General features: G+C 63.9%; 1 protein-coding gene across 9 annotated transcripts in view; it reads left to right on the top strand.

Annotated features, from left to right (window-relative positions):
* Nucleotides 1-26,229, top strand: part of BAHCC1 (BAH domain and coiled-coil containing 1) — a 60,260-nt gene extending 34,031 nt beyond the window's left edge. For 3 of the 9 annotated variants that reach the window (XM_067716048.1, XM_067716050.1, XM_067716049.1), the window contains 24 exons: nucleotides 3,326-5,071; nucleotides 5,354-5,462; nucleotides 5,800-6,008; nucleotides 6,161-6,319; nucleotides 6,565-6,761; nucleotides 6,940-7,273; nucleotides 8,348-9,184; nucleotides 13,166-13,365; nucleotides 13,504-13,640; nucleotides 14,275-14,385; nucleotides 16,575-16,695; nucleotides 17,533-17,828; nucleotides 18,588-18,766; nucleotides 18,866-19,155; nucleotides 19,290-19,490; nucleotides 19,577-19,712; nucleotides 19,797-19,911; nucleotides 20,013-20,088; nucleotides 20,214-20,322; nucleotides 21,060-21,179; nucleotides 21,328-21,504; nucleotides 21,611-22,797; nucleotides 22,961-23,197; nucleotides 23,808-26,229. In XM_067716048.1, the coding sequence (XP_067572149.1) occupies nucleotides 3,326-5,071; nucleotides 5,354-5,462; nucleotides 5,800-6,008; nucleotides 6,161-6,319; nucleotides 6,565-6,761; nucleotides 6,940-7,273; nucleotides 8,348-9,184; nucleotides 13,166-13,365; nucleotides 13,504-13,640; nucleotides 14,275-14,385; nucleotides 16,575-16,695; nucleotides 17,533-17,828; nucleotides 18,588-18,766; nucleotides 18,866-19,155; nucleotides 19,290-19,490; nucleotides 19,577-19,712; nucleotides 19,797-19,911; nucleotides 20,013-20,088; nucleotides 20,214-20,322; nucleotides 21,060-21,179; nucleotides 21,328-21,504; nucleotides 21,611-22,797; nucleotides 22,961-23,197; nucleotides 23,808-24,017 (7,493 nt within the window). In that variant the 3' untranslated portion in view covers nucleotides 24,018-26,229. The remainder of the gene's footprint in view (nucleotides 1-3,325; nucleotides 5,072-5,353; nucleotides 5,463-5,799; nucleotides 6,009-6,160; nucleotides 6,320-6,564; nucleotides 6,762-6,939; nucleotides 7,274-8,347; nucleotides 9,185-13,165; nucleotides 13,366-13,503; nucleotides 13,641-14,274; nucleotides 14,386-16,574; nucleotides 16,696-17,532; nucleotides 17,829-18,587; nucleotides 18,767-18,865; nucleotides 19,156-19,289; nucleotides 19,491-19,576; nucleotides 19,713-19,796; nucleotides 19,912-20,012; nucleotides 20,089-20,213; nucleotides 20,323-21,059; nucleotides 21,180-21,327; nucleotides 21,505-21,610; nucleotides 22,798-22,960; nucleotides 23,198-23,807) is intronic. The other 6 variants (XM_067716052.1, XM_067716053.1, XM_067716056.1 and 3 more) reach the window with 6 other exon arrangements.
* The last annotated feature ends 296 nt before the right edge of the window (nucleotides 26,230-26,525 follow it).

Below are 26,525 nucleotides of genomic sequence, written 5' to 3'. Positions count from 1 at the left end.
GAGGGATTGCGTGGGGCCTGGGGCACAGGTCATCCTGGAGGGGTGGAGGGCAGGGCTGGGGGCTTCTGGGGTGCCAGGTAAATGTGGCCAGCCTGGGTGAACCCTCACCTCCAGGTCTCAGGCCACGGCAGGGATAGGGGCTGGAGGAGGGTGGGCCTGCTTCTCAGGCCACTGGAGACTTTGAACTGCAGGGCCCAGGACCACAGCCAAGCAGCAGGTTACATGCCGGGGTCAGGCGAGCTCGCTGAAAACACAGCCGAGCTCCCTGAGCTCTCGTGGCTCAGATGGAAGCATCGCAAACAACAGTGGCCCTGAGGGGTGGCACCCAGGTCCCTCAGCACCTGGCCTTTTGCTGTAGCACCCCCCGCCCCGCCCCAACAGGGGTCCCAGGGACATCGGGTGGGAGTAGGGAAGGCCCCCCAGAAGCCTGTACTTCGTGCCTCACCAAGCTAGGCAACACGAGGCCCAGGACCCACCCCACACCTGGGCCTGAGGTCAAGACAGGGCAGGGGACGGGTGGCGGGGGGGGGCGGGCGGCAGCAGGGAAGGGGGGCAATAGCGTGCCCCCAGCAGACAGAGGAACATCTACCCTGTTGGCAGGAGGTGTCGCTGGAGAGGGGATGCTGAGGTTGAGGCTTTGCTGATGAGAAGGCGGGGTTGGTGGAGCCATGGGGAGGGCATTCCGTGAAGAGGGCATATGCTCACGCCATGCACACACACACTCACACGTCTGCGTGCAAAGGAGGGCATTCCGTGAAGAGGGCATGCTCACGCCATGCACACACACACTCACGTCTGCGTGCAAAGTAGGGCATTCCGTGAAGAGGGCATATGCTCATGCCATGCACACACACACTCACACGTCTGCGTGCAAAGGCCCAGCCTCAAGGAGCCCGTGGGAGATGTAGCCACCTGGAGATGAGACAGGTGTGGGGAGTGGCATGAGGCCTTGCTGCCCTGTCTGCAGGATTTTCCTTGGTGGGGTGACGTCTCATTTGCATTTTATAAAGATCTTCTGGGGGTGGTGCCCAAGAAGCTGGGGCAGAGAGATTTTTCGGTTAGTTACTGTGTTTAGATGACAAATAATGGACTTGAATGGGGACATGGGATCCCATGGGAGACCTGAAATGGGCATGAGGGTCAGGGGGTTCCCAGATAACCCCCCATTTATGGCCCAGGCTGTAGGAGGGCGGCGCACCTGCAGAGGAGCAGTTCAGAGGGGAGGGGTGAGTTCAGCTTCCTTGCAGAGGGACTGGGGGACCTGCCTTCCCAGGGGTGACTGGACATTCATGGTGGGGGGTCAGTGCCAGAGGGGCAGGTTAAGAGGTTGACCCAGGCCAAGGAGAGGGACCACCTGGGTAAGGAGGGTGGATAAGGACAGAAGCAGCTCCGGGGAGCCCAAGGATCCCCAAGATCAGGGCTCTGAGTGGGGGTTGGCTTCAGGTGGCAACAGCTAAGCAGGAGAGAGTCCTGAAGGGTCTCACAGAAGGAAGGGGACCCCAGAGAGGTGACCCTGCGAGGCAGGTTGGCGGCGGGCCTGTGGCCAGCCCTCCTGCCCTTCCACCGCCGTCCCCAGCCCCTTCTCACAGCCTCCCACTCTGTGACCTCAGCTTGTCTATGTCCTGGAGCCCATCTTGCATCTTTGTCCAGGCAGGGCTAGGGAAGGCCTTGGCCCAGCCCAGGGCTGGCCAGCTTTGATGGGTGCAAGTAAGACCCCGCCTACAGACAGGGCCAGGAGAGTTCCCCAGCCCCATCAAGGGTAGGGATGGACGCTGGACGCTCCCAGGGAACCAAGTCTCCTCGGGGCTGGAGGCCAGGTGCACTGCTGCCCAGAGGACAGCCCCCCGCAGGCGTCAGGCTGAGCACCTCAAACTCCCACATCAGCCGCTTGTGTGCTGCTGACAGTGCTTGTCAGGAGCAAGCAGGTGGTCCCAGCCCCAGAAATCGGACCCACAGCTAGGGACCCCCTCCAGGGTGTGGGCCCCTGGCTTCCAGGAGCACTCACTGGCTGGTGGCCTCCTGCTTTCACAGTGCTGTGGTGGAGCCCCACCCAAGAACACTTTGGTTTTGGAAATTGAGCTAATTAGGTTTAGCTACACTCTTCCCCCTTGCTTTAATTAGCAGGAAATTGACAAGTAATTTACATGACTCAGGACTGTTTTACAAGTTCTGAAGGTTTCTTTTGTTCCCTCTCTGCTCCATGCCATCCAGGGTGCCAGCTGGGTGTAGATGGGGTTGGCCCTCCAGGGTCCCCAGAGACAGGCTTAGGGAGCTGTGGGTGTCCCCAGGGCTGGCTGGGGACCCAGGTAGAGAGCAAGGCACCCCAGGTTGAGGGCCCATGCTGGACAGCAAGCCGTGGCCCAGCGCAGGGAGCTGGGGTACACCTGCCACCCACCCAAGCTGGATGGGCCCAGAGCTGTAGAGGCATTGAGAGCCCATAGTGGACTAGGTGGGGACGGCCATCTGGGACCATTTTCCTTTCTTTAAATGATCCTAGGCCCCCAGCCTGGCTGGGGGCCTCCCAGGGTATTCAGGAGGTAGGTGGGCCCGGTCCTTCACACCCGGCCCATTCTCAGACACATACCTGCCCTGGGCCTCACTTCCTCCTGGGGGTCTTAGCACTTACAGGGGGCTACTAAAGGCTGTCCACTTTACTGTCCACAGTGCACGGTCCTGCTTACAGGGGCGTCTCTCAGGCAACTCTCCACGTGGCTGGGCATCCTGAGCTGTGTGCTGTGCACTTAGCCATTCCCCAACTGTGAGCCCACAGCCTCCGCAGCTTTTAAGGTTCTGACAGCTGTTTGTAGAGACCCAACCAGTTTACACTCCCCCAGCATCGTGTGGGGTTGGGGGAGAGGCCCGTGGCCCCAGACCTCACCCCCTGGCTCTGGTCAGGGCACACTGCCGCCCGCTCCTGCCTTCCCTTCACTAATCTCCATGGGTACAGCCGGGCACAGGGGCTGGGCTCTTTGCAGCTCCCATCTCCTAGGGGCTGAACATAAGTCAAAAGCTCTGGGGCATGGGGAGTCAGTGTTTAATGGGGACAGAGCTTCAGATTGGGACGATGAAGAATTCCGGAGATGGACAGTGGTGAAGGCTGCATCACACGAGTGTACTAATTACCACTGAACGGCACACTTAAAAATGGTTAAAGTGGTGATGTTTACATCACGTGTATTTTACAATTATAAACCTTCCTCATAAAGTGCCAGTGGGTCAGTGTCAGCTGGCAGTGGGGAGGCACCTGGCACAGTGTCTTGGGGGCACTGAGCCCTCCAGCCCCTGCCCCAGGCTTCCCGGTGACCTCAGCTCTCTCGGCACACAGATAACTTCTACCTGCGCAACCTGCCGCCCCAGCCCACGCTCCTGCCCGCCAACCACAACTTCCCCAGCGTGGCCCGGGCCGCCCCCGGCCACCCCATCGGCTCCTGCAGCCGCGACCAGGGCGAGGCCGGCCACCTGCAGAAGGGCGCCAAGGAGTTCGACCGCTTCCTCATGGGCAAAGAGAAAGCCGGCAAGGCGGCCGAGGGCAAGGAGCGGCCGGCGGTGGAGGAGGACGTCGTCAGGGGGCGGCACAAGCTGGTGCTGCCCATACCGGGGGACTCGCACTGCAAGGAGGGTGGCGTGGCCCGGGGTGCCTGCGAGGGCCGCCCCAAACACCTGGCCTCCTGCCTTCTCAACACCAAGGTGCTCGACGGTGAGCTGGGCAGGTCCGCGCTGGCCAGCTGCGCGGGGGGTGTGCTGGGGCGGCCGGGTGTGGGCGTGCCGGCCTCTGGACGCTGCACCAAGGAGGCAGCCGGCCCCGTGGAGCCTGGGCCAGCCTTCGGCGAGTGCCTGGAGCGGAGGCAGCTGCTGCACCATGCCGTGCCCTACACGGTGCCGTCTGGCCTGCCCGCCGGGCCGCCCCCACCCCTCAGCACGGCCGCCGGCTCCTTCCCCTGCCTGCAGCTGCATGGGGGCCCGGATGGGCTCTGCCCCCTGCAGGACAAAGTCCCCCGGGACCCGAAGGCCAGCGGGCCCACCTTCGTGCCTTCCGTGGGACACCTGGCCGACAAGAGCCGCCCGTTCCAGGTGGCCGAGGCCTGTGCCGTGGCGGGTGAGGGCAAGGACCGGCACCTGGATGGGGCTGCAGTGCCTGACCATGCTGCGCTTTATGGGGTCTCCTATGCCCACCTGAAGGCCGAGGGCAAGGGCGAGCGGCGGCCCGGGAGCTTCGAGGCGGCCCTCAACCCCCGGCTGAAGGGCCTGGAGTACCTGGACAGCGCAGGCCCCGAGGCCCCCTTCCCGGGGCTCCCCAAAGCAGGTCTGGACAAAAGCGGCTACTTTGAGTTACCCGCCCCCTCACAGGACTGCGCCCGGCCAAGTCACCAGGACCCGTTGGGCGGGAAAGTCACCCAGGCCTGCTGCACTTTAGACAAGACTGCCAGCAAGGAGACCCCTGTGGGTGCCCCCGGGGCCCAGAAGGTGGCTCGTATCCGGCATCAGCAGCAGTCGGTGGCCCCCGAGGTAGAGCCGGGGGGCAGCGGGGCTGAGGCCAAGCGCAAGTCTCTGGAGCTGGCGTCTCTGGGCTACGGCGGGCCGCCCCCGCACCCCTGGAGTGTCCAGTCGGGCCAGGGGGCCACCGTGGCCATCAGCGAGGAGTGCAAGGCTGGCGCCTACCTGGACCCCTTTGGCGGCACCCTGCAGCAGGCCGCCCTCCTGCCTCAGGACCTGCCCGCCCCGCCTGACGAGGTCTCGGCCATGAAGAACCTGCTCAAGTACAGCAACCAAGCACTGGTCGTCGGCCAGAAGGTGCCCTTCGTGGGCCTGGGGGGCCTGAAGGCCAGCTGTGCCCAGCAGGACGGGAAGTTCCCCGCCTCCAAGGGCACGGGCCAGGCTCCCGGCGACATGGAAAGGCCCGACTGTGCCCGAAGCCGAGAGCACGACGCTCCGCATGGCGATGGGGAGGTGCGGCAGCCGCCTGTGGGCATTGCGGTGGCCTTGGCCCGGCAGAAGGACACGGTGAGCCGGGCGGAGTCAGCCTACAGTGCCAACACAGGGCGGCAGGGCCGGGCAGCCCCCGCCTTCAAAGGTATGGCCCCTCCACAGAGAGGGAGGCGTGGGGCTGTGTTGCTGACCTGCCCTCATCCACGCACCTGAGGCTCCCAGGGCTGTGCCCTGGGCCTTTGTGCCCATCACCTCCCCATGTCTCCAGGCCCTCCCAGGGCTGCCCTGCCCTGCCCCTTCCCTGCGAGGGCCACGGGGCAGAAAACCCTCTCTTAGTTCATCGGCCCCCCTGGCTCGAAGTAGGGTTCCTGCTGGCTCCCCAGCCGCCCCAACCCTCGCCCCTTTCTACCATCTTTAACCTGTGCAGCTGGCGGTGGGCCCCGCTCCGCCCACGCTCTGGACCTGGAGGCCGAGGAGGAAAGGGTGCGTCTGTGCGAGGACCGCTTGGGGCTCGCCGGCCGTGAGCTGCTGCTGCAGTAAGAACCGGGCTGCAGCCTTCGGGGTGGGGTCCGGGCCGTGCCTCTGGGCTCACCCGATATTGCCGTGTGGGATTAAGTGGCCGCTGTGTCAGGTTTTGTGGCCTGTCTCAGGCACAGCTGTGCACCCACCCCAGGCTTTGCTGGGGTTTCTGTCGCTGTTGGAGGGAGTTCTGCTAACTCCCCCTCCCTCCTCTGCTAATTCTCCTTCTGCTGGGGGACTGCTGCTGGGACAGATACCTCTGGCGCTGAGCGTGACCCCGAGGGGTGAGGTGGAGGAGCTGGGCCAGGGATGGCAGCTGTGCTGAGCCCCCCACCCATCCCCCGTGACGTACAGGGACAACAAGGACCTCGTGGAGTTCGCCCGGATCCACCCGTCAAGCGGCTGCCCTGGAGACCTGGCCCCCCATCTCATGATCGCCGGGGGCTCCTCCCTGCAGAGCAGCCAGCTGGGCGGGGACCCAGCCCCCCATCCCCACCCTGCCCACCCCCCCTGGCTGCCCCGCACCCGCAGCCCCTCCCTGTGGATGGGGGGACATTCCTACGGTCAGTGCTCTGAGGGCAGGTAGGGGTGCATGGGGCAGGACAAGAGTCCTGGCCGGGCGTGGTGGCCATTGCTGGCCTGGGGCTGACAGCCCTCAGCCTGGAGCCCTGCTTCCTGCCCCGCACTGCCTGACCTCAGTGCCCTGTCTCCCCAGGCCTCGGGCACCCTGCCCTGCACCAGAACCTGCCCCCCGGCTTCCCTGCGTCCGTGCCTGGCTCCATGCCCCCCGTCTTCCCCCTCTCCCAGGATGCCCCCACACAGCTCGTCATCCTGCCTCCTGAGCCCACGCCCCACGCCGCCCCCCATGCGCTCGGTAAGGGCCCCCCGGGCCAGGCTATTCGCGTGTGCGGCTGTCAGAAGTGGGTCTGAGGAAGGGAGCAGCCCCCCACGGGGGTAGGGGAAGGGACAGGGAGGCAGGCACCCGGCCAGAGCCCGGGAGGCAGGTGCGAGGCGGTCGAGCAGGAGGTGAGGGCTGGCAGAGGCCAGCTCGGTGGCTGGGATGCAGCCCGGCGCTCTGTCGCCGCCGGGGGCTGACGAGCCCTTTGGCCCGGCCCACAGCTGATGTCATGGACCAGGCTTCACTGTGGCCCCCCATGTACGGGGGCCGGGGCCCTGCCTCCCACATGCAGCACCCAGGCCAGCTCCCTGTCTACTCGCGGTCCCAGTTCCTACGGCAGCAGGAGCTCTACGCCCTGCAGCAGCAGCAGCAGCGGGCCGCTCAGGCTCTGGAGCAGCAGCGGGCCACCCAGTTCCAGGTACCTGCCCCCTCGGCCACACCCAGCTGGGACCCAGGACACTGCTGGCTGCCTCTCTGCTGCAACCTGGCCTGGCCCAGGAGTCCCCACTGCACACTCCCCCCACCCCTGCCCCACGCTGATGTGATGCCCTGAGCAGGGGGCCCAGCCGGGCTGAGCCTCTGCCCCAACCCAACAGCAGAAGCCTGAGGACCGCCACCTGGAGCTGGAGGAGCCCGCCCAGGAGAAGGCCTTGAAGTCCACCCACAAGCCAGTTGCCTTAACCCCCACGGCCAAGGGCACCCCCTCACCCGCCACCGCAGGCCCTGCCAAGCTGTCACCCTGCTGCCACTCTCCCGCCCCGAAGCCCCCCGCCGCCAGCTGCCCTACACCACCGCCGCATCCTGGCGCCCCGTGCACTTTATCCGTCTGCCCCACCGGCAGCCCCGGGCCAGGCTCCAAGCTGCCCAGCGCCGAGGAGAAGAGTGGGGAGGGCCAGCGGCCCGGAGCCGACCTCAACACGTTGGAACCAGGTGAGAGCGGGCGGCACTGGGCTGGCCTTGGCCTGCCCCCCTCCACTCAGGCCTGTCACTTGTCTGGTGGGCAGGGCTGCCTGGCTTAGCACCTTCAAGGGTGTCCTCACAGACCCAGTCCCCCCAGTAGGGCCTGGGGCAAGGTCGCCTGTCCCTCTGCTCTTTCTCTTCCTTCTTCTCCACAGTCCTTCTGGGGGACCCACAGGGGAGGCACTCAGGGCCCCCGCCCCTGGCAGATGGGGCAGGATGAAGGTCAGGCCCAGCCGGCTGGCACTGGAGCCTTGTGGATAAGGAAGCGCCTGGCCTGCCGGGGACAGTGGCAGGACCACAGGGCAGCAGGCACGAAGCTGGGCAAGGGAGCTCATCCTCACTGTCAGGGCCCGAAATGCCACCACTTGGGCCCAAGGCAAGGAGAGGCAGCCTGTGGTGGAGGGTCCAGGCCCAGCCTCGGCCTCTGCAGCTGCCCTCCCACCCTCCGCCCCGCAGCTCCTCCACAGCTATTCGATTCTCTCTGAATTAGGCTGAGCGTGTACACGGGAAGCCCGTGTGGCGAACATAAAATTCGTCCCAGTTCCACAAGAAGGAGGCTGAAGCCATCCGACGTTGTTGGGTTTTTTTTTTCAGAGTTTTTTTCCTTTTTTTTTTTTCTTTTATTGTAGTTAATGGGGCATAATGCCTCCGACAGGCTGCCAGCTCGTTCTGGTTCAGGGAAAGCCCTGATTCAAGTATCTTGTTTTAAAATCCCCCTTTTCTGGTTAGCCACACCACACAGACCAGAGATGGCCTCCAGGGACCGCCATGGACCCCCCCACCCCCCCCCACCCCCGCACGAGGCAGTGGCTCGAGCTGGGGAGCACACAGCTGTCCTGGCCAAGGAGGAGGGCCTGGGGGCTTCCCCTCCTGCACCCGGTGCTCCCCTGCTGCCCCCCTCAACATACCACGTCCCCATTCCTGCCTCACACATTTCACAGGCAGAGGGTTGGCTGGGGACCCTCCCCGTCAGGTGTGGGTCTGAGGTGTTTGAGGTCACCCTCACCCCCAGCTGCTCTCTCCTGACAGCGCCCTCTTTTGCAGACCTGCCTCCCGGATACACGTGCCCTGCGGCGGGCTCGGGCTTCTCCCTGCCCCGCATTGTGCACTCATCTGACCTCTCGGACCCCGAAACTATGCAAACCGCCCCGCCGGGGGCCCAGCCTGAGCTGGCCAGGACGTTCCCACCCGGGGAGCTGGGCCCACACAGCCCCCAGAACCTGGAGGAGCCTGGGCTGCCCTCAGGGGCCAGGGAGGCCACCCAGGACCTTGCCGCACACCCCAACCCTGCCGAGCGGGGACCCCCGGGGAAGGCAGCGGACCCCAGCCCACTGGAGGGGCTGCGAGAACTGCGGTGTGGGGCCCTCCTCGAGGGAGGGGGACCTGAGGCCACTGGCCAGGCTGATTCTACTCAGGGAGGGGCCCAAGAGGAGAGGACCACAGAGGAGGGACGGGAGAAGGGAGAGCAGGGGCCCTCATTGGGGGCCAGCCCCCAGGCCACAGAGCAGCCGGCAAGGAGCCTGGGTGCCCCGGATCAGGCCACGCCGGGCGAGCAGCAGGCCCCTGCAGAAGCAGAGGCGGAGGAGGCGGCCAAGTTCAAGGAGGCCGAGCTGGAGGAGGAGGAGGAGGAGGACTGGGGGCTGACTCCCGAAAACAGCCAGCCGCCCAGGGAGCTGCCGGGTCTGGACGCCCTGGTGGCAGCCACCATCAACCTGGGGGATCTGCCCGCTGTCAGCCCACTGGACCCTCAGCCCCGCACTGTCCCTGGGCCACCCAGCACAGCTCCCCTGCCCCGTAGCTCAGGGATTCATGGCATTGCCCTGCTCAGCGAGCTGGCCGACCTGGAAATCCAGCAGCAGAGGACTGAGCCAGACCTACAAGGTAAGCCCCATCCCTCCGGAGCCCCAGGAGCTGGACCTTTGGGCATAGGCTCAGGGTCAGCCGGCCAGTGGCCTTCAGCCCTGCTCCGTTGTCCCCACAATGTGGCCCCTTGTCAGGAAACCAGGCAGGTGTGCCCACACGGTGTTACCCCCAGCCCTGGCTGCAGGGTGAGCCATGGGGTAGGGCCTCAGGGCCAGGCCTGCACCCTGACGATGGTGTCAGAAAGGTGGCTGTGTGTATTCACGGTGCCCTGAAGGGGCTTGAGGGTGTCTCCAGTTTACACACAAGGATGCCAAGGCCCACAGGGGTGGGGGTGGGGGGGTCAGGTCACTAAACTACGGCCTCACAGCCAGGAAGCGGGTAGGAAAGACGGTGCTCTCGCTATAAGCTTTCACTTCCTTGGGTTCTGCAGCTTCCGAACCTAGCCTGCACGGGGCCCAGCTCAGGACGTGGCAATCTCGCCTCCCAGGCCCCAGGGAGGTGGCACCCCCCACGTCCCCCTCAGCCTCACTAGGCCTTGGGGCTGACCTGTGGGACAAGATGCTCCTGGGCTCCCTGCACCCTGCCCAAGGTCCCCAGGGTGCCAGCCCAGGGCTGGTGCCGCCCTGACTCAGACCAGAGCCCAAGGGCCAGGTGTTTGCTTAGGCCTCTCTAGCACTTAGGTCCCCCACAGGGACCCCTCCCAGGCGCTCCCTGCCGGAACCCCTCAGGCGGTGAGGGGAGCACCCCCAGCCAGGCTTTGTGCCCCGTTGATACTTATAGAAAGAACTCAACAAAGTCCTCAGCTGGCCCACTCGTTTTCCCACCGCGTGAAGCTCTCCACTGCCCACTGCCAGCCACCAGCACCTCTTGTGCTGCGTGGAGCTACGGGAAGGTTCTTGTAAAGTTAATTTCCCTGAAGGTCTCTGTGTCACTCCTCTCTTGTCTGACCAGAGGGGCCACCACTGTGCTGAAGAGAGTAAGCCGGGGGGCCCTTGCCGGTCAGGAACTCTGGGAGGGCCTCGCCTGGAGCTGTAGCGTGAGGCGGGGCTGCCCCAGTCAGGGCCTTGCTGGCCAGAGCCACCGAGCGAGTGTGGCTGGCGTGCGGGTGCACCGAGCAGGCTGCCGGGCGCCATGTGTGTGGCCACCGGTCTGTGCACGTGAATGCCTGCTGGACCCGTGCCCGTTCATTGAATGGATGCTCACGTGTAGACCACGTGTGTCCCATTGTGGGTATTGCAGCTGCCAGCCCAGGCCAGGCCCTGCTGCCACTGCTGGGTCTCCACCCAACCCTTCCCTTCTGGAACCTCCAAACCCCCCCTCCCCTCCTGTTTCTCCCAAAACCCCCGCCCTCCCCTCTTGGAGCCCTCAGGCCTTCACCCTCCCCTCCTGCTGCTCCCAGGCCCCCACCCTCCCTCTGTCCCAGTTACTTGGCCCGTCTGCGCAGCCTCTCAGCTCTAGAGCCGTTCCCTACAAGCTCAGTGACTGCTTTGCCTGAAATTACTTAGGAAATCAGTTCATTTTCTGAGCAAAAGGCAGGACTCACAGACAGAGGAGGCGGGAGAAGACCATGCCGGGAACGGGCCAGGGTACAGAGGGGAGAGGGAGGGGTAGAGATCCAGAGGGACATCGGGGCCTCCTGCCCCCTCCTCCCAGAGGAGACCCCCTGAAGTACCTCCCAGGCCAGGCAGAGCTGGTGAAAGGCCAGGTGGCGGCCCCTGAGAAGTGGGGGTGAGGAGGTAACCAGGTTCTGAAAGGTGACATGGCCCCCAACTCCCATAGCCGGGCCGAGTGGAGCTGGTATTCAGGTCCCGGGCTCTTTGCTCCCAGGCTGGGGCCAGCCCCACCCTCACTGATGTGGGCGTCCAGAGCCCTCACACCCGCACCAGTAGGACTTGGCCGCAGGACCCTGGCTTATCCCCCACCTGGGCTCAAGTCTAGGGAGCTCAGTGGGCAGGCTGCCCAGCCCGCAGACTGCCATCGCAGGGGGGCAGGGACTCAGGCCCCAGATGGAGCCCTGGGGTGGGAGGGAGTCGGACACTTCTCTGGCCATTCACTTGGCTGGCGTGGATGCTGGGGCCTGCCTGCAAGGGCCCATCCCCAAGACACCCAAAATGCTCCACTCTGCATTTGGAGGGGCCACTGGGGGGCATGGTGCCCACTGGGCTTCCCATCCACCCTGGAATTTTGGGAAGGCCAGGCCCTGTCCCTTCCGGAGTATGGTTGCCCCTTGTTCCTGAGTGACCCACCTGGTTTAGGTGAGTCAAGATCCCAGACCCCCCTTTTGAACGTCCCTGCTGACCTGCACCCCTCCTCCCACCTTCTCCTGGCCCCAGCAGCTTCTACCGGCCTGGCTGGTTGGGGGAAGTCCAAGCCTTCGGCCTCTTCTGTGCCTGTGGAGCCCTCAATCTGCCTGGACAGCCCAGCCCTACATCTCTTCCGGGACAGGGATTATAGACCCCCGAGGCTTGGGGGTGGGGCTGTTATTGTCTGCCGCACAGCTCCCTGAACTGGAGAGCAAGGCCGGTTGTTTGGAGGCCAGAGAAGAGCCCAGCAGCACCACCACCCCCGCCATCTCCCCGAGCCCACCATCCCCTCGCAGAGCTCACCCTGCAGGACTTTGCAGTCTCAGCAGGCTTAGCCTGAGGAGTGGGGGCCGGGGTGGGGGGGCTTCAGGGAGGAACAGAGGGGCTTCCTAGCAGTCACAGGGACCCCAAGAGATGAGGAGACCCTGTGGAACTTTTAGCTGAAATGGGGCTTGCAGATATCCCTGCCCCAGCTGGAGGTGGGAGGAGAAAGCCCCCTCAGCGCCTCCCCCACCTTCCCAGGGCACCTTTGACCCAGCAACCCACCTCTGGCCTTGACCCAGCACTGCGTACAGAGGGTTGAACTTCCGGTGTCCACCTGTGCTTTGTCCCATTACTGAGGGTGGGTCACTGTGATAACTCCATCAAGGCTATGGCTGGGCACTTCCCCTTTTGTAGTTACTAAGTATTTCGTGGGGAGGGACTTTGAAATGGTGTGATATCCCCTTCCCCTTCAAACATTGGACTCATTTATCTATATCAGTGTGACTTGTGGAGTTTTATTCGCTTCAATCCGTTATAATTTGTCACTGTCACTATTTAATTTTGGTGATTGAATTATCTCAGATTTGGCCCCTTCAGCTGGATCATCCTCTGAGAACTTCCTGTGTTCCCAGCTCACCCCGAACGTCCCAGTCCCTGGAATCAGCCATTTCTCCAAGGAGCCCAGTTCGCTTCCTCAGAGAATTTTAGAAGCCAAGTTCAGGGTGCTAGGTGTGCTCGTTGCTACTGGGGTGTTACTGCTCTCAGGCCTTCTCAGAGGGCAGAGCTGGCTGTGTGTTCTAGAAATCACGACTGCCCACTGACACCTCCAGCTCTAGGCACCCTGTCTGACCGCACAGGGCTCATCCTGGCTGATTCCTTCCCCAGCTGTAACTCCTCGTACGATCAGCCCACCTGTGCATGCCCAACCCCCATTTCTGCCACCACCCTCTCCCCGTGGTTGCGCTCAGTCCCAAGTCTCCACTCCAGGCCTGTCCCCTGGATGGACACTGCCCTCCACTGGCTCGGCTCTGACCCTGCACTGGGCCATCCCTCCCCACCCACCGGCTGACTCTCCGGGTTTTCATGGATCTGGAAGAGGGCAAAAATGCAAGGCAGTTTCTGTTACGAGCATAGCAAGCCACGTGCCTGAATGGTTTGGGCACTGTCCTGAGGACTTGTGCCATCCCAACCGGCCTGGCCCACAGTAACCAAGGGTGACATCTCTCCCACCCAGAGCAGAGGCGAGTGCTAGATGCCCATCTCATTGTTCCAGGCCGCCTCGCCCTGCATGTCTCAGGGAGTCCGGCTGCCTCCGGGCGTCTGGGGGTGGGGGTGGGTACATGGGGTAGGAGGGAGTAGTCTGGGCTGTGCTGAGATGCAGGCTGACATCAGGAGCCTCTTGCACACACACTGACCCTCATGTCCCCTGCAGAGGAGGAGGATGTGCTAGCCTTCAACCTGCAGCGCCTGGCCACGCTGGCCTCAGCCTGGTCCCTGGTAGAGGCTGCTGGCCTGGACAGCCCCGCCTCCTTGGCCCAGCCCTCCACTGCCGACTCCTGCAGGGCTCCCACGCTCACCCCCCGTATGCAGATCCTGCAGCGCAAGGACACCTGGACCCCCAAGACCAAGCCTGTGAGTGGGGGGCCCTGGTCGCCCCCATTGCCCAGTGCCGTGACCTGGGGGAGGCCTCGAGTGCCCAGGCTGGCCACCTACCCACCCCATCTTGGTCCCCTAGCTGGGCTCACAGGCCCCTGTGCCCCTGCCTACTAGGTATGCCCACTGAAGGCTGCCATCGACCGGCTGGACACACAGGAGGTAGAGATGCGCGTGCAGCTGGCGGAGTTGCAGAGGCGCTACAAGGAGAAGCAGCGGGAGCTGGCCCGGCTGCAGCGCAGGCATGACCATGAGTATGGCCCAGGCTGGCAGTGGGGTGGGGAGGGCTGGAGTGTGGCTTGTGGAGACACCCCCAGTTCAGGCACTGGGGCAGATGTGGGCACAGCCCAGCCCAGGGCCACCGCCTTGTGGGAAGAGGTCAACCTGTGTATGCTGGGATGAGTTGGGCCAGAAGTGGGGGCCTGGGAGGGTCCCCAGAGGTAGTGGAATGTTGAGGCGTTCACTCAGTGGAGAAACCAAGGGAGAGTGGAGGGGTGGAAGGACCACCCAACAGAGACTGGTGCGAGGCAGAGGCCGGTCCTCATGATAGGGGGGCAAAGGGTGAGAATAGTGGTATCTGAGAGGGGGCTGGGAGGCCGGGGCAGGATTGGGGTGTGGGAGGGCGGAGGGAGCCCCTAAAGTTGCCGTAGCAGTGCGGGGAGCTCACCTGACTAGAGTGTGCAGGACGGCTGAAACTGGGAAGCAGGGATGGTGGGGGCAGCCGGGACGCTGGCTCAGCCTTGCCCTCCGTTTGGGGACCAGGCTCCCGCCAAATCTTGGGAGGGCCCGCCCCCCGCCACAGCCCCCAAGGGTATTGCCCTCTCCTGGACCCCTGTCAGGGAGCCAGGACAGGCGTCAGCCTCTGACCACCCCTCCTGTGGCTCCCAGGAGAGACGAGAGCTCGCGGAGCCCTGCCAGGCGAGGCCCCGGCCGGCCACGGAAGCGCAAATACTCCAGCTTGCTGCCTGCCCTGCGACCCAGCGAAGGCAAGAAAGTCAAGTGAGTCTTGCATGCATGGGCCCCGTGGGGTGCGTGGGGCCGGAGGTTACTCAGTGGCGCTGGGCTGGCCCAGGTGCCCTTGAGGCCCGGGCAGTGGGGACTGGGCTCCTCTCTGGCTTCCGTGGCCGCTGGGCCTCCGTCACAGCTTCTCCTGAAGATCCAGAACCCCGGACCAGCCGCGGTGGGGAGCGTCTGGGGCACTGAGCCCGTAGCAGACAAGCCCCTCCCCCTGGGCCTGGGGCATGGCCGCACCAGCTCCACGCACCTGGCCGTGGCCGGCTGGGGCCGTGGCATCCCTCCTGCCAGGCCCCAGCCCCAGCCCGGCCCCACGAGTGCGAGGCGGCGTTGCGTAAAAGCCTCTTTATCTGCAGCGTATAGAGTCGTTGGTCACGCTGCGGTGCTGCGCACGGCTGCCGGCGCGCGGTTATTATCCATTACCCGCCCGGCGCAGTCATTGGCGCACTCCCGGGCCTGGTATAATTGTCCTTCTCGGCTACAAATTGCCTCTCCCGGCAGGCCCATTTGCATAAATCCTCGAGCTCCTCCAAACACGATTGGCGCGGCGTGTGCGCACTGCATCAATCCTGATGATTTGGTAATAATAGTTAAATCGGCACTAAATGGTTCCTTCAATTAAGACAGAGGCAAAAAATTAATCTCAGGGCTTTATGTCACAAAACATTAGCAAACGCGGAGAAGGTTACAGGGAGGGGAGTTCGCGTAGGCTGCTGCGGACGGGGAGGGGATGCACCATATGGCTGGGGGGCCTCCCCAGGCTGTCCCTCCGCCCTGCCCAGGTGTCACCCGGCGGGGGCTCCAGGGGCCTCCCTTTGAGGACCAGCCAGAACTGTAGGGGCTGCTGGCTAAGACCAGGGCCTGGCAGGGGGCCCTGTTGGGGAGCCCCTGGCGAAGCTGCCCCATGCTTTGCTCGAGCCCGCCTGGCGCCGAGCCCCTGCCTGACCCTGGAAGCCCCATCCTGGTGCTTGCATTGTGGCCACTTTCTCCACTGACCTGAGAAAACAGGCCCTGGCTGGACGAGGAAGGAAGCCAAGGCCAGGGCCCTCCCTTCCTAAGGATCGGGGTTCCCTCCCGCCCTCTCCCCATCTCAGGCTCCTGCCCACTCTCCATCCCTCTGGGGGGCCCCTGCCCTTCAGTAGCTGCTGACAGTTGGACCCAGGCAGGAAGTGGGAGGGCCGAGGCCCGGGGGCCAAGCATGGTTCCGGGCCGGCTTCCTGCCTGGCCTCTCTGGGCAGGAAGGTAAAAGTTGACGTCTGGCCGCACAAGGCCAGGGCCGGGCCAGGGCCCTCAGCCTCCATCTGTGACTCATTTTCATTAATGCTATGTGGGTAAGGGAGGGAGTAAGTGAGAGGCCTAGCCCCCAGCCCCTGTCTGGCAAAGGACAGGCAGCCAAGCTCCCAGCCTCACACCTGTGGGACACAGGGAAACAGGCTCAGAGTCAGCAGCTTCCAGGGCCCCATCTGGGAGCTGGGGGGGTGCAGAGTTTCTCCTTTGAGACGGAGAATTGAGGGCAGGGGACAAAGCTCTGAGGGGTCTGAGCCCAGCACTGGGGGTCCCTGGGGGCTAGGAGGCAGAGCCTGGGCACGAGTTTCTCTGGCCGCTGTCCCCCACATCCTCTTCCTGGCGGTGGCAAAGATGCTTGGGGTGGATCCCTTTCTCAGGTGCCTCTCCTGATGCCCTTTTTGTTCCTAACTGAGGTAGCTGCTGGCCTTTGCACTCACTAAGTGACCTCAGTGAGTGCAAAGGCCAGCATGATCCCACCCCAGCCTTGCACAGAGGCACAATTTAAAGCATCCCCATTTTCCAGGTAGATAGACTGAGGCCACAGCCCAGGTCACACAGTGGCCCAGCTGGCCACAGAGCCCTGGCCCCCGAGCAGTGGGCTGCCCCTCCCCAGTCAGTGGGCAGAGGGGGCTAGCTAGGTAGCGGGGGCCAGGGGGCTCAGCACTGGCTTGGCCCCCCTGGCCTCCCAGCAGCTCTGTGTGCTTAGAGGAGACTGGCCCAGGGGCACAGCCTTGGCCAGGAAAGAAGCAGGGCCCTTACAGGGGCAAGTGGGTCTCCCAGACATGCAGCTACACGACCCACCGCAGTGCCCTGGCTGCTGCCACAGGGACTGTCTCGGGGACAAGGCCCAGGTGCGCAGGTGTGACCCACGCCCCCCGTGCTCCCAGGGCAGTGCGGTCCAGCCTGAGCCTGCTGTGCACCGAGCTGCGGGGCGGCGATGATGAGCCCTCGAAGAAGCGAGGCCGGCTGGAGAAGGGCACCTACGTGGGCCTGCAACCCGCATCTGCGGTGAGTCCCACAGCAGCCTCACCCTCAAGCCCGGGGGCAGGATGTCAGATGGACAGGACAGGGGGCAGGCGGTAGACCAGCCCCAGGCCAAACACTGCCACCCCGCCCTGCCCCGTGTCACCATCCGGCTGGGGCCCCACTGCTCAGATGAGCAGACAAGGTCCGGCGCGCTTCGTGTGCGTCACACAGAGGCGAGCCTGTGAGGCTGCAGGTATGACCCGGGGCTGGTTATGCTCCACGACCCCTCGCTTTCCTCTGCTCAGTCCAGCGGGAGGAAAGCAACACACAGTCATCACAGGTCACAGGAGGGAGGGCTCACGATGTCCACCATGTCAGGTGCATACCTGGTGTAGTGGGTGGACCGAGGGCACTGCCCCTCCCTTGGGACAGGCTTCCCCAGGGGTGCCAGCACCCCATTCCTTCTCAGTACAGTGGGTGCCTCCCACCCCTCACCTATTCTAGGGTCCTGGGAGGGACAGGTGAGAGGTGGGTCTGAGTCTGTTGTCACTTTGCCTGTCCCTCCCGGAGCAGGAGGCTGGTCCCTCTCTCTAGGACATGACAAACACCTGGGCCCTTGGCCACCCTCCGCCAAGCTGAGTAGGCTGGGCCGTCCGGGGAGGCTGTGCCATGGGGGACAGGACAGGCACAAGCTTAGGCTCCAGTGGGCAGGCCCTGTGCCCCGGGGCCAGATTCCCTCTCGGGCGTTTTGGAGGGCAAGGCCAGCGAAGTGTCACCTTCCAGGCCCAGCGCTGGCAGAGGGGAGGCGGAAGGCCGCAGGGCCGTGGCTCAGGGCGGGGGACCCGGTGACTGCAGCCTCCACCTGCCCGTTTACTACAGGAGAAGGTTCGGTGCAAGAAGAGCAGCGGTCAGGGCGACCTGGCATCTGCAGTGGCCCACAAGGTGGCCCAGCTGAAGCCGAAGGTCAAGAGCAAGGGGCTGCCCACCAGCCTCAGCCCCTTCCGGCGGAAGGAGGCCACCCCAGGGGGTCGCATCCGGAAGAAGCTGTCGCGAGCCAAGAGCGCCAAGGTGTCTGGGGCAGCCCGGCACCCACAGCCAGATGGTGGTGCTGCTGGCAGGGAGACACCTAAGTTCCCAGCCCAGCCGGCAGCGGCCACAACACATGAGGCAGGCAAGTTGTCGGTCTGAGCTGCACAGCCAGGACCTCCACGGTCACTGGAGGCTGGGGGAGTGGGAGGGCGGGAGCTGGGACAGCCATCAGAGCCTGGTCAGGGCTCATTGCGTATGCCGGACACAGGGAGAAGCTCTCACTGGCCCAGGATGGGTTCTCCATGCCCCACCCCCACACGGGGGGGGCCACAGGGAGAAAAGAGGCTGCTGGATGCATCCTGGAAAGAGGGGCTAAAAATAGCCCTTCTGCCTGCTCCAGCCTGCCTTCCTGCAGCGTCCGGCCCGGTGACCTGGAGGGGTTATCTGGCCCCCAGCAAACACACATGTCCAGAAACAGGAGCCTGGAAAAATAGATGCTTCCTCCCTGCCAGCCCCTGCCCCCTCCCCCAGGTCCCGACTGAGAAAGAACAAAGGGAGGGAAGAGGAAGCAGGAAACAGGAGGGCATCTGGCAGGGGGACGAGGGAGGGGAAGGGGCTACCCTGGGGAAGGGGGTCCCCAGCCCTGCAAGGCGGGTGCTCCACTGCCCAGCGCATAAGAAAGGAAAACTGAGGCAGAAAAAGGGAGGTCAGAGGCAGCCCCTTCTCCTTTCTGGTCCAAACACCCTCACCTGGACACCTGGCCCAGGTGCCTGCCCTCGAAGCAGCCCCGGGATGACAGTGACGGGCTCCACTCAGCCCCCAACACATCCGCCCCCCCGAACCCACCCCAAAATGGCACTGCTCTGGTGCCAAATCACCTGGACCACCCGCCTCTCCCCAGGCAGCGGCTCGGACAGTGAAAACTGCGAGGGTCTGTTGGAAACAGAGGCACCTCCCAAGGAGCCCGGGCTGGCACTGCACGCTGGGGCCCGCGTGGCCGTGCTGGGGCCCTCGCCCTCCTCCGTGGTCAAGATGGAGGCCAACCAGAAGGCCAAGAAGAAGAAGGAGAGGCAGGGCTTGCTAGGTACCCAGGGGGTGAAGGCGGGCTGGGGCAGGCCTGGCCGACGAGGGCCCCAGCAGGCAGCTGGGGCTCCTGCAACGGCTTCCCTCCCTCCCTACCCAGGGGCCTGCCGCCTGTCCAGCCCCGAGAGTGAGGTCAAGGTCAAGAGGAGGACGGTGAAGGCCAAGGTGGGCGGCAAGCTGGAGCGGGCCCCGGGGCGCAGGCCCCCAGGTGGGCCTGGCAAGAAGAAAGCCAAGGGCAGCCTGCGGGCAGAGCCGGGGGCCACACCCGGCAGGGAAGCCCTCTGCAGCCCCACCCGGGCCTTCACCTGCCACGAGGAGGGCAGCAGGCTGGCCAGTGAGCGCCTCAAGAGAGCCACGCGCAAGAGCACGGTGCTCCAGCCAGGGCTGCGGGTGAGGGCCAGCGGGCACCCCAGGGTCCTGGGCCCAGCAGGGTGGGTGCCAGATGTGAAGGGCCTTCGGGGACATTTACTCCACTCTTTCTCTCCACTTGCTACACCAAGTCACACTCTGGGACTCCTATTCAGGGTCACACTCAGGGTCGGCCTGAGTCACACCATGGTCAGGCTGGGGGCAGGAAGGCTGGTGCCACCCTCACCTCAGCCCCTCCCCTCCGACAGCGGAAGAACGGGGCCCTGTCCATCGCCCTGTCGCCCCGCAACGCCAAGGCCATCCTGGGGAGGGGCAGGAAAGCGGGCAAGGTGAAAACCAAGGCTGCCGGCAAACAGGTAGCATCCCCACCCCGACCTTGGGACCCAGCCAGCCCTGACCTCTCCTGCCCCTCCCAAGAGAGCTGACACTTCTGACCCCCCAGGGGAAGGGCCGGGCGGTGAGCCGGCTGCTGGAGAGCTTCGCAGTGGAGGACGACTTTGAGTTTGAAGACAGCAGCAGCCTCTCAGAGGAGGAGGAGGCCAGGGGCCCCCTGAGCGCCGAGCAGAGCGCCGCCTTGGGTGAGCGGCCAGGAGGGGATGCCGAGCATCTGGGGCCAGCAGTGGGCGGAGAGGGGCCAGGTGCTGACACCCCCATCTCCCCAGCACGCTCATGCACCATCCACAAGGAGGACCTACAGGACGGGCTGCCCGTGCTCATCCCCAAAGAGGACAGTCTGCTATACGCAGGCAGCGTCAGGACCCTGCAGCCCCCCGACATGTAAGGCCTGGGCGTGCGCAGGGAGGGGTGTGGGCTGAGGCCTGAGCGGGAGGTGGTGGATGCGCAGGCCTGTCTCATGCTCCCCCACCCATGCCCCTCAGCTACAGCATCGTCATCGAGGGTGAGAGAGGCAACCGGCAGAGGATCTACTCACTGGAGCAGCTGCTGCAGGAGGCGGTGAGGGGACAGCCCCCGCTCGGCTCACCACCCCAGGGAGGTGGACCTGGCTGCGCCCAGCCCCTCCCGGGCACCCCTTGGCCAGCCCCGCCCACTCACGGCCGCCGCCCCCACTGGTCCCGCAGGTTCTTGATGTCCGGCCACAGTCCAGCAGGTACCTCCCGCCCGGCACGAGGGTCTGTGCCTACTGGAGCCAGAAGTCCCGCTGCCTGTACCCAGGCAGCGTAGTGCGAGGTAAGCCCCGCCCAAGGACCCCCAGGGAGGCCCATCAGCCCCTCCCCTTAGGCGAAGCTGAAGATGAGAGACCCGAGTGCCAGGGAGAAGACCCTGTCTCTCAAGGAGGGCCTCCCGCCAGCCCTGCTTCCCAAGCTGGAGTGGGTCAGACAGAGCAGATGATAACATCAGCTCCCTGGTCGCCAGGAAAAGGCGAGGGGGGACCTGGGGTGAGGACAGGGTGGAGCCTCTGGCTATCCAGAAGGCCTAGCAGAGAAGGGGCCCCAGAGCCCCAGACCTGGGGGTTATAAACTGGTCACCTGGGCACCAGATTTCCTGGGATAAATCCTTCTGCCCCCTCCCCCAGGCACAGGACGTGGGGACCCTGCGGTCTGACAGGTGTGGGGGCAGGGGGGCGGGCAGGCCTCAACCAGGCATGTGTTTGCACACATGCGCGTGTGCATAGGGGGAGGTCGGGGCCCCACGTCCCTGTGAGTGTGCCCTGGGATGCGGGTGATGGATGGCGGTAATATTGCCTCTCCGGCCGCACTCCAGGAGGTGGAGGGGAGGCAGGCTGCTCCCAGCTGCCATGGCAGCTCCAAGGTCAAATGTGATCAGGGAGCAGAATATCCCAGCATCATCTGTCAGGCGCTACGGAGCCCATCCTGTCATCCTCCCGTCCCGGCCACCCGGCCACCAGGGAGAACCCCGTGGGCCCCGAGCAGAGGGCCCCGTGCTCAGGTGGGCCCTGTCTCCAGGCGCCTCCAGTGATGAGGAAGACGACCTGGACTCCGTGGTGGTGGAGTTTGACGATGGGGACACCGGCCACATTGCTGTCTCCAACATCAGGCTGCTGCCTCCGGACTTCAAGATCCAGTGTGAGCCCCAGGGCCCTCCAGCGTGGGGTCCTTACCTTTCTGGGTCGGCCCCTATGGCTGGAGTCGGGCTGACAGTCTCCCAAGGAGGGAGCAAGGGGAGGCGGTCACCCTGGCAGCACGGCGCTGAGGCCACTGGTCCACTCTGCAGGCACAGAGCCCTCGCCAGCCCTGCTGGTGTCCAGCGGCTGCCGAAGGACCAAGAAATCTTCCTGCGAGGCGCCCCCACCTGGTGAGGCCGCCGCTCCCAGCCTGTCTCCCAAGGCACACGATGGCCCTGAAGCCTCAAAGACCCCCGGGAAGAAATCCGCAGGCAAAGACAAAGCTGGTACTCGCGGGACTGCGGGGACCTCGGGTGGGGAGGCACCCTCGGGAGTGGGGGGCCAGAAGGGGCGGGCAGGTAGTTCCTCTGACTCTCCCTGGCCTCTCCCCAGGCAAAGCGGAGCTCCTGGCCTCTGGTACCAAGCCCTCCGCGGGGGCCTCAGACCACTTCCTGGGCCGCCGGGGCAGCCCGCTGCTGAGCTGGTCCACGGTGGCGCAGACCAAGCGGAAGGCGGTGGCCACGGCCGCAGCAGGTGGCAAGGGGCCGGGCGTGCTGCAGAACCTCTTCCAACTCAACGGCAGCGCCAGGAAGCTGCGGGCCCGCGAGGCGCTCTTCCCCGTCCACAGCGTGGCTGCTCCCGTGTTTGGCAACGGCTTCCGCGCCGACTCCTTCAGCAGCCTGGCCAGCTCCTACGCTCCCTTTGTCGGCGGGGCCGGGCCCGGCCTGCCCGGGGGTGCCCACAAGCTGCTGCGGGCCAAGAAGGCCGAGCGGGCGGAGGCCGAGAAGGGCGGGCGGCGGCGGGCGGGCGGCGAGTTCCTGGTCAAGCTGGACCATGAGGGCGTGACCTCCCCCAAGAGCAAGAACTGCAAGGCGCTGCACGCGGGTGACAAGGATGTGGGGCCCAGGCCAGGGAGGCCCCTGCCCGGCCCCAGCTATGGGCACCCGGCCCTTGTGGGCAAGGACAGGAAGGGGCGGTCGCCTGTCCACCCGCTGCCCATGGGGCTGGCGCTGCGCAAGTTCGCAGGCCAGGCTGAGTACCCGCTGCCCTGTGACAGTGACTGCCACAGCTCCTACTCGGACGAGGAGGAGGACGGGCCTGGCCTGGCCCCCGGCGTGCCCTCTCGCTTCCTCGCCCGCCTTTCCGTGTCCTCCTCCTCCTCGGGCTCATCCACCTCCTCCTCCTCTGGCTCCCTGTCCACCTCCAGCCTCTGCTCCTCGGATGACGAGGGCTCCTCCTACAGCTCAGACGAGGAGGACCCAGCCCTGCTGCTGCAGACCTGCCTCACCCACCCGGTGCCCGCCCTCCTGGCCCAGCCCGAGGCCCTGCGCTCCAAGGGGGCTGGCCCACACCCGCACGCCCAGCGCTGCTTCCTGTCCAGGGCCGCGGTGGCCGGTGGGGGCGTGGGCGCGGGCCCCAGCAGTGGCAGACCCAGGCTCAAGCGCAAGGAGGCCCTGAGCTTCTCCAAAGCCAAAGAGCTGTCCCGGAGGCAGCGGCTGCCCTCCGTGGAAAACCGGCCAAAGATCTCAGCCTTCCTGCCTGCCCGGCAGCTCTGGAAGTGGTCGGGGAACCCCACACAGGTAGGTGGGCCCGACCATGCACACTTACACACAAGACACACCATCTTTCTCTCCTACACACTCCCTGCGTCTGTCTCTGTCATTCTGTCCTGTGTCCCCTGCCCGCCGCCTGTCCCCGAGGCTCCTGTCCTCACTGCCCTCTGCCCCTGGCTGTCTCCTACAGAGACGCGGCATGAAGGGGAAGGCCAGGAAGCTGTTCTACAAGGCCATCGTCCGGGGCAAGGAGACGCTTCGCATCGGGGACTGTGCCGTCTTCCTGTCAGCTGGGCGGCCCAACCTGCCCTACATCGGCCGCATTGAGAGCATGTGGGAGTCATGGGGCAGCAACATGGTGGTGAAGGTCAAGTGGTTCTACCACCCAGAGGAGACCAAGCTGGGGAAGCGGCAGAGCGACGGGAAGGTGGGGACCGGGGTGGGGCAGGGGGTCCGGGGGTATGGGCAGGCTCAGAGTGGGGGGCCTGGGAAGGGGTATCTCAGCAACTGGCACCAGCAGCCAGAAGGGGAGTGGTCATCTATGGACATCCCTCGCCCCCGGTTCCCACACCTCAAGGCCTCCCGGCCCAAGGGTGCCGTGGGCCCCACAGAGAGTAACACAGCTGAGGACTCAGGCCCCAGAGCCAGGCCACCTGGATCCCTCCCCAGCTGGGCCTTTGTGGCTCCCCACGCAATGGGTGACAGTTTCACCTTGTGGGGGGCTGTGGCCCACAGCAGCCTGTAGCACCTGCCCTCAGCAGCCCATGTCCCCCACCACGGGCCTGCTGATCCCTGCCTCCCAAGTTCAACCCAAGACAGAAAATGCCCCCAGCTCACTCTCCAGTCTTCCCTGAGAACCATGTTTGCAGACGGTGCAGAAACAAGTGTTTCTCCAATTCTGCCAGCCTGCTGGGGGTCCGGGCGCAGACCCCGGCCACACAGTTAAGAGCTTATCCAGAACTGAGGGTCCTGGGTCAGGTGGGGTCCGCTGGCCAAGGCCAGACCTGACGCCGAGCGCTCCTCGCCCCCTTCCCCAGCAGAACGCGCTGTACCAGTCCTGCCACGAGGATGAGAACGACGTGCAGACCATCTCCCACAAGTGCCAGGTAGTGGGGCGCGAGCAGTATGAGCAGATGACACGGAGCCGCAAGTGCCAGGACCGGCGGGACCTCTACTACCTGGCGGGCACCTACGACCCCACCACCGGGCGCCTGGTGACGGCCGATGGTGTGCCCATCCTGTGCTGAGCCTGCACAGACCGGCTGCAGGTGACCCACCTGCCCCGCCATGCCCAGTGCCAGAGCCACAGGAACGTGAGGACTTGAGGACCCAGCCCCATGCCTCCGAGCGGGAGGCTGGCCCACACCTCGGAGGGGCAGGTCTGAGCAAATATGCAAACCCACCAAGGCAAGATCCAGGCTTTTTTATTATTTTCCCTGGAAGGAGAGAGAGCTTTTGGGCATCAGAACCCAGTTCATCCGTCTGCTGCGGAGGGTCAGCTGTGCCCCGACTGGGACCTACCGGCCCTCTCTGTTTTCCCACATCGGCAGTTCACGAGAGATTAGAATCCAAGCCATATTTTCCCTAGTACCTCCGACTGTCTCCCACCAGGGAAAGCAGAAATCAGGTGTGTTGTCTATTTATTTCTCTATGTAAATATTGTATTTCTGCGGGAAAGTTTTATGGAAAAAAAGCCGAAAAGGATTTTTTTTTCCTCACATGCGTAACGAGGGTATGCGTGCGTGAGTGTGTGTGTGTGTGTGTCTGTGTGTGTGTGTGTGTGTGTGTGTGTGTGTGTGTGTCTGTGTGTGTGTGTGTGTAGAGATTTTGTTCTTGGGGGGGGTGGGTTTCTTTGAAAATGCACTGTTTTCCTCAGCCTAGCTGAGTTCCAACTGGGGCGTCTGTGACGACAGAGGCAGCTGGGGGTGGGGGCAGGGGGGCCGGAGGGCACAGGAGAGGTCAGACAGGACCCTAGGTTACACCTGTTGATATCTTGGGGGGACTGTCTAATATGGAAGTCACACTCAAGTTTATTTCCTTTTAATTCATCTCCTGGGAAAAAAAGGATTGGGGGGCGGGCTTGACGATAAGGGTCCCTCGGGGAGAGAAGGGATACCAGAGCAGGCTCCCCAGCCCGAGAGTGTGACGGCAGCCATATGTGTATCTTACCTCTGTTTAAAACAAAGCAAAAATGAACAAATATTTTAAACTATCGATAAGAAAAAGTGATGTTTTGATTTTATTTCCTGAATGTTCCAAGTTATTTCTGATTTCCGTCTCAATGGCCAGCTTGTCCAGCCTTCACTCAGAGCAAGGAAGGAACTGGCCCCCGCCAACTCATGTGGAGGTTTCTGGGACTTTTCTGCGGCCACTTGGCAGGGCCGCTGGCCTGGCAGGGTAGTGCTTGGGGCACAGAGCAGGGTTCCGTCCTGCCTACAACCCAGCCTCAGGTGCACGGAGCAGCCCTCTGCCCAGCGCCCTGGCTACCGTTGTGCCGTGTGGGTGTCCCAGACCCTCAGCACCACCCCCGTAATCCTGGAGAACTCATCACACCTCCACTTCTCCTGAGGCCAAGAGGGACAAGCAGGGCAAGCCAGACCCGTGGCCCAGCAGCCCTTGTCCCCGAAAATACGCACTGAGGGCCACGTGCTCCCATGTCTCACCATGCTAAGTCTCCCCTGGCCACAATGGGAGCCCCAGGAAGGCCTCCCAAGTTAGCCACTGCTCCTTAGGACGGGCTCTTGTGTGACCCACAGGCACAGGCCAGGTACCTGGGAAATAAGGGATGTCAGTGGGTGCCCGGGCCCCTTTTTCTTTCCAACCAGGAAATCACCCCTCCCCCGCTCCTGGTGGCTCCACGGGAAGTATAGGGACATGGAGGGATTCCCCTGCAGCGCAGCTTTCTTCTCCCACCCCAACTCTCCACTTTGTCTCGGCTCGAGTGCAATATTTCATTCTGGTGGTCGTCCTGGAGAGGCGGCTGAGGTCCTGCTGGCGGCTGGGGAAGTGGCAAGATGCTGTGGGGCGACGCGGCCAGTGCCAAGGCGTGTGTGGGGAAGCCCCAACCACAGAAATTAGAACCTGAGGCTACTTCCAATCCCAAGCACCGAGGCAGGAGCGAACGAACAGGCAGCCTTTTCTTGGCCTCCCGCCCTCCCATTGGTTCTTCTCCCTAGTCCATGGACTTTTGTCCTTTGCTTTTCTCTTCCCATCCCCCTCTGTCCGTGTGCGTGCGGACAGCGCGGCCCTTCCCACCATGGTTAAACCTGGCAAAAGCACGACTCTTGTACATGTGTAAACTAAGAGGACGGTTGAATTGTTTTTCAATGTAAACACTAAAAACAAACAAAAAAAACACAAAGGTTTTATGAACAGCAAACTCTATGTAAAGGCATTTTAGTATTAAATTTTTTATTGATAACTTGCTTAAGAATAAATATATGAACTATTGTGCAGGTTTTCAATGGTCCGGAATCCTAACTTCACCCCTGTGTCCGTGTGCGTGTCCCATGGGGACTCCCTGGAGGGACTGGGACATCTGGGTCAGGGCTACGTCGGCTGCGGCAGCCGAGCAGAGCCCCTTGGGGTGCTGGGCCCGTGAGAGGCACATGCAACCAGAATGATTTTGGGGTGGCCTTGGCCTTTGAAACCCCCCAGGATGAGGGTCCCTTATCTTAGTAGATCTCCCCCACGGTGGGTGAGATGTTCAGCCTGAACCAGTCCACGTGGCCAGGCCGGGTGACCCTGGAGGGGAG

The sequence above is a fragment of the Pseudorca crassidens genome, chromosome 19, assembly GCF_039906515.1.
Source record: "Pseudorca crassidens isolate mPseCra1 chromosome 19, mPseCra1.hap1, whole genome shotgun sequence".
Classification (NCBI taxonomy): domain Eukaryota; kingdom Metazoa; phylum Chordata; class Mammalia; order Artiodactyla; family Delphinidae; genus Pseudorca; species Pseudorca crassidens.
The sequence above is the reverse complement of the archived record's forward strand: the minus strand, read 5'-3'. Positions and strand labels throughout refer to the sequence as shown.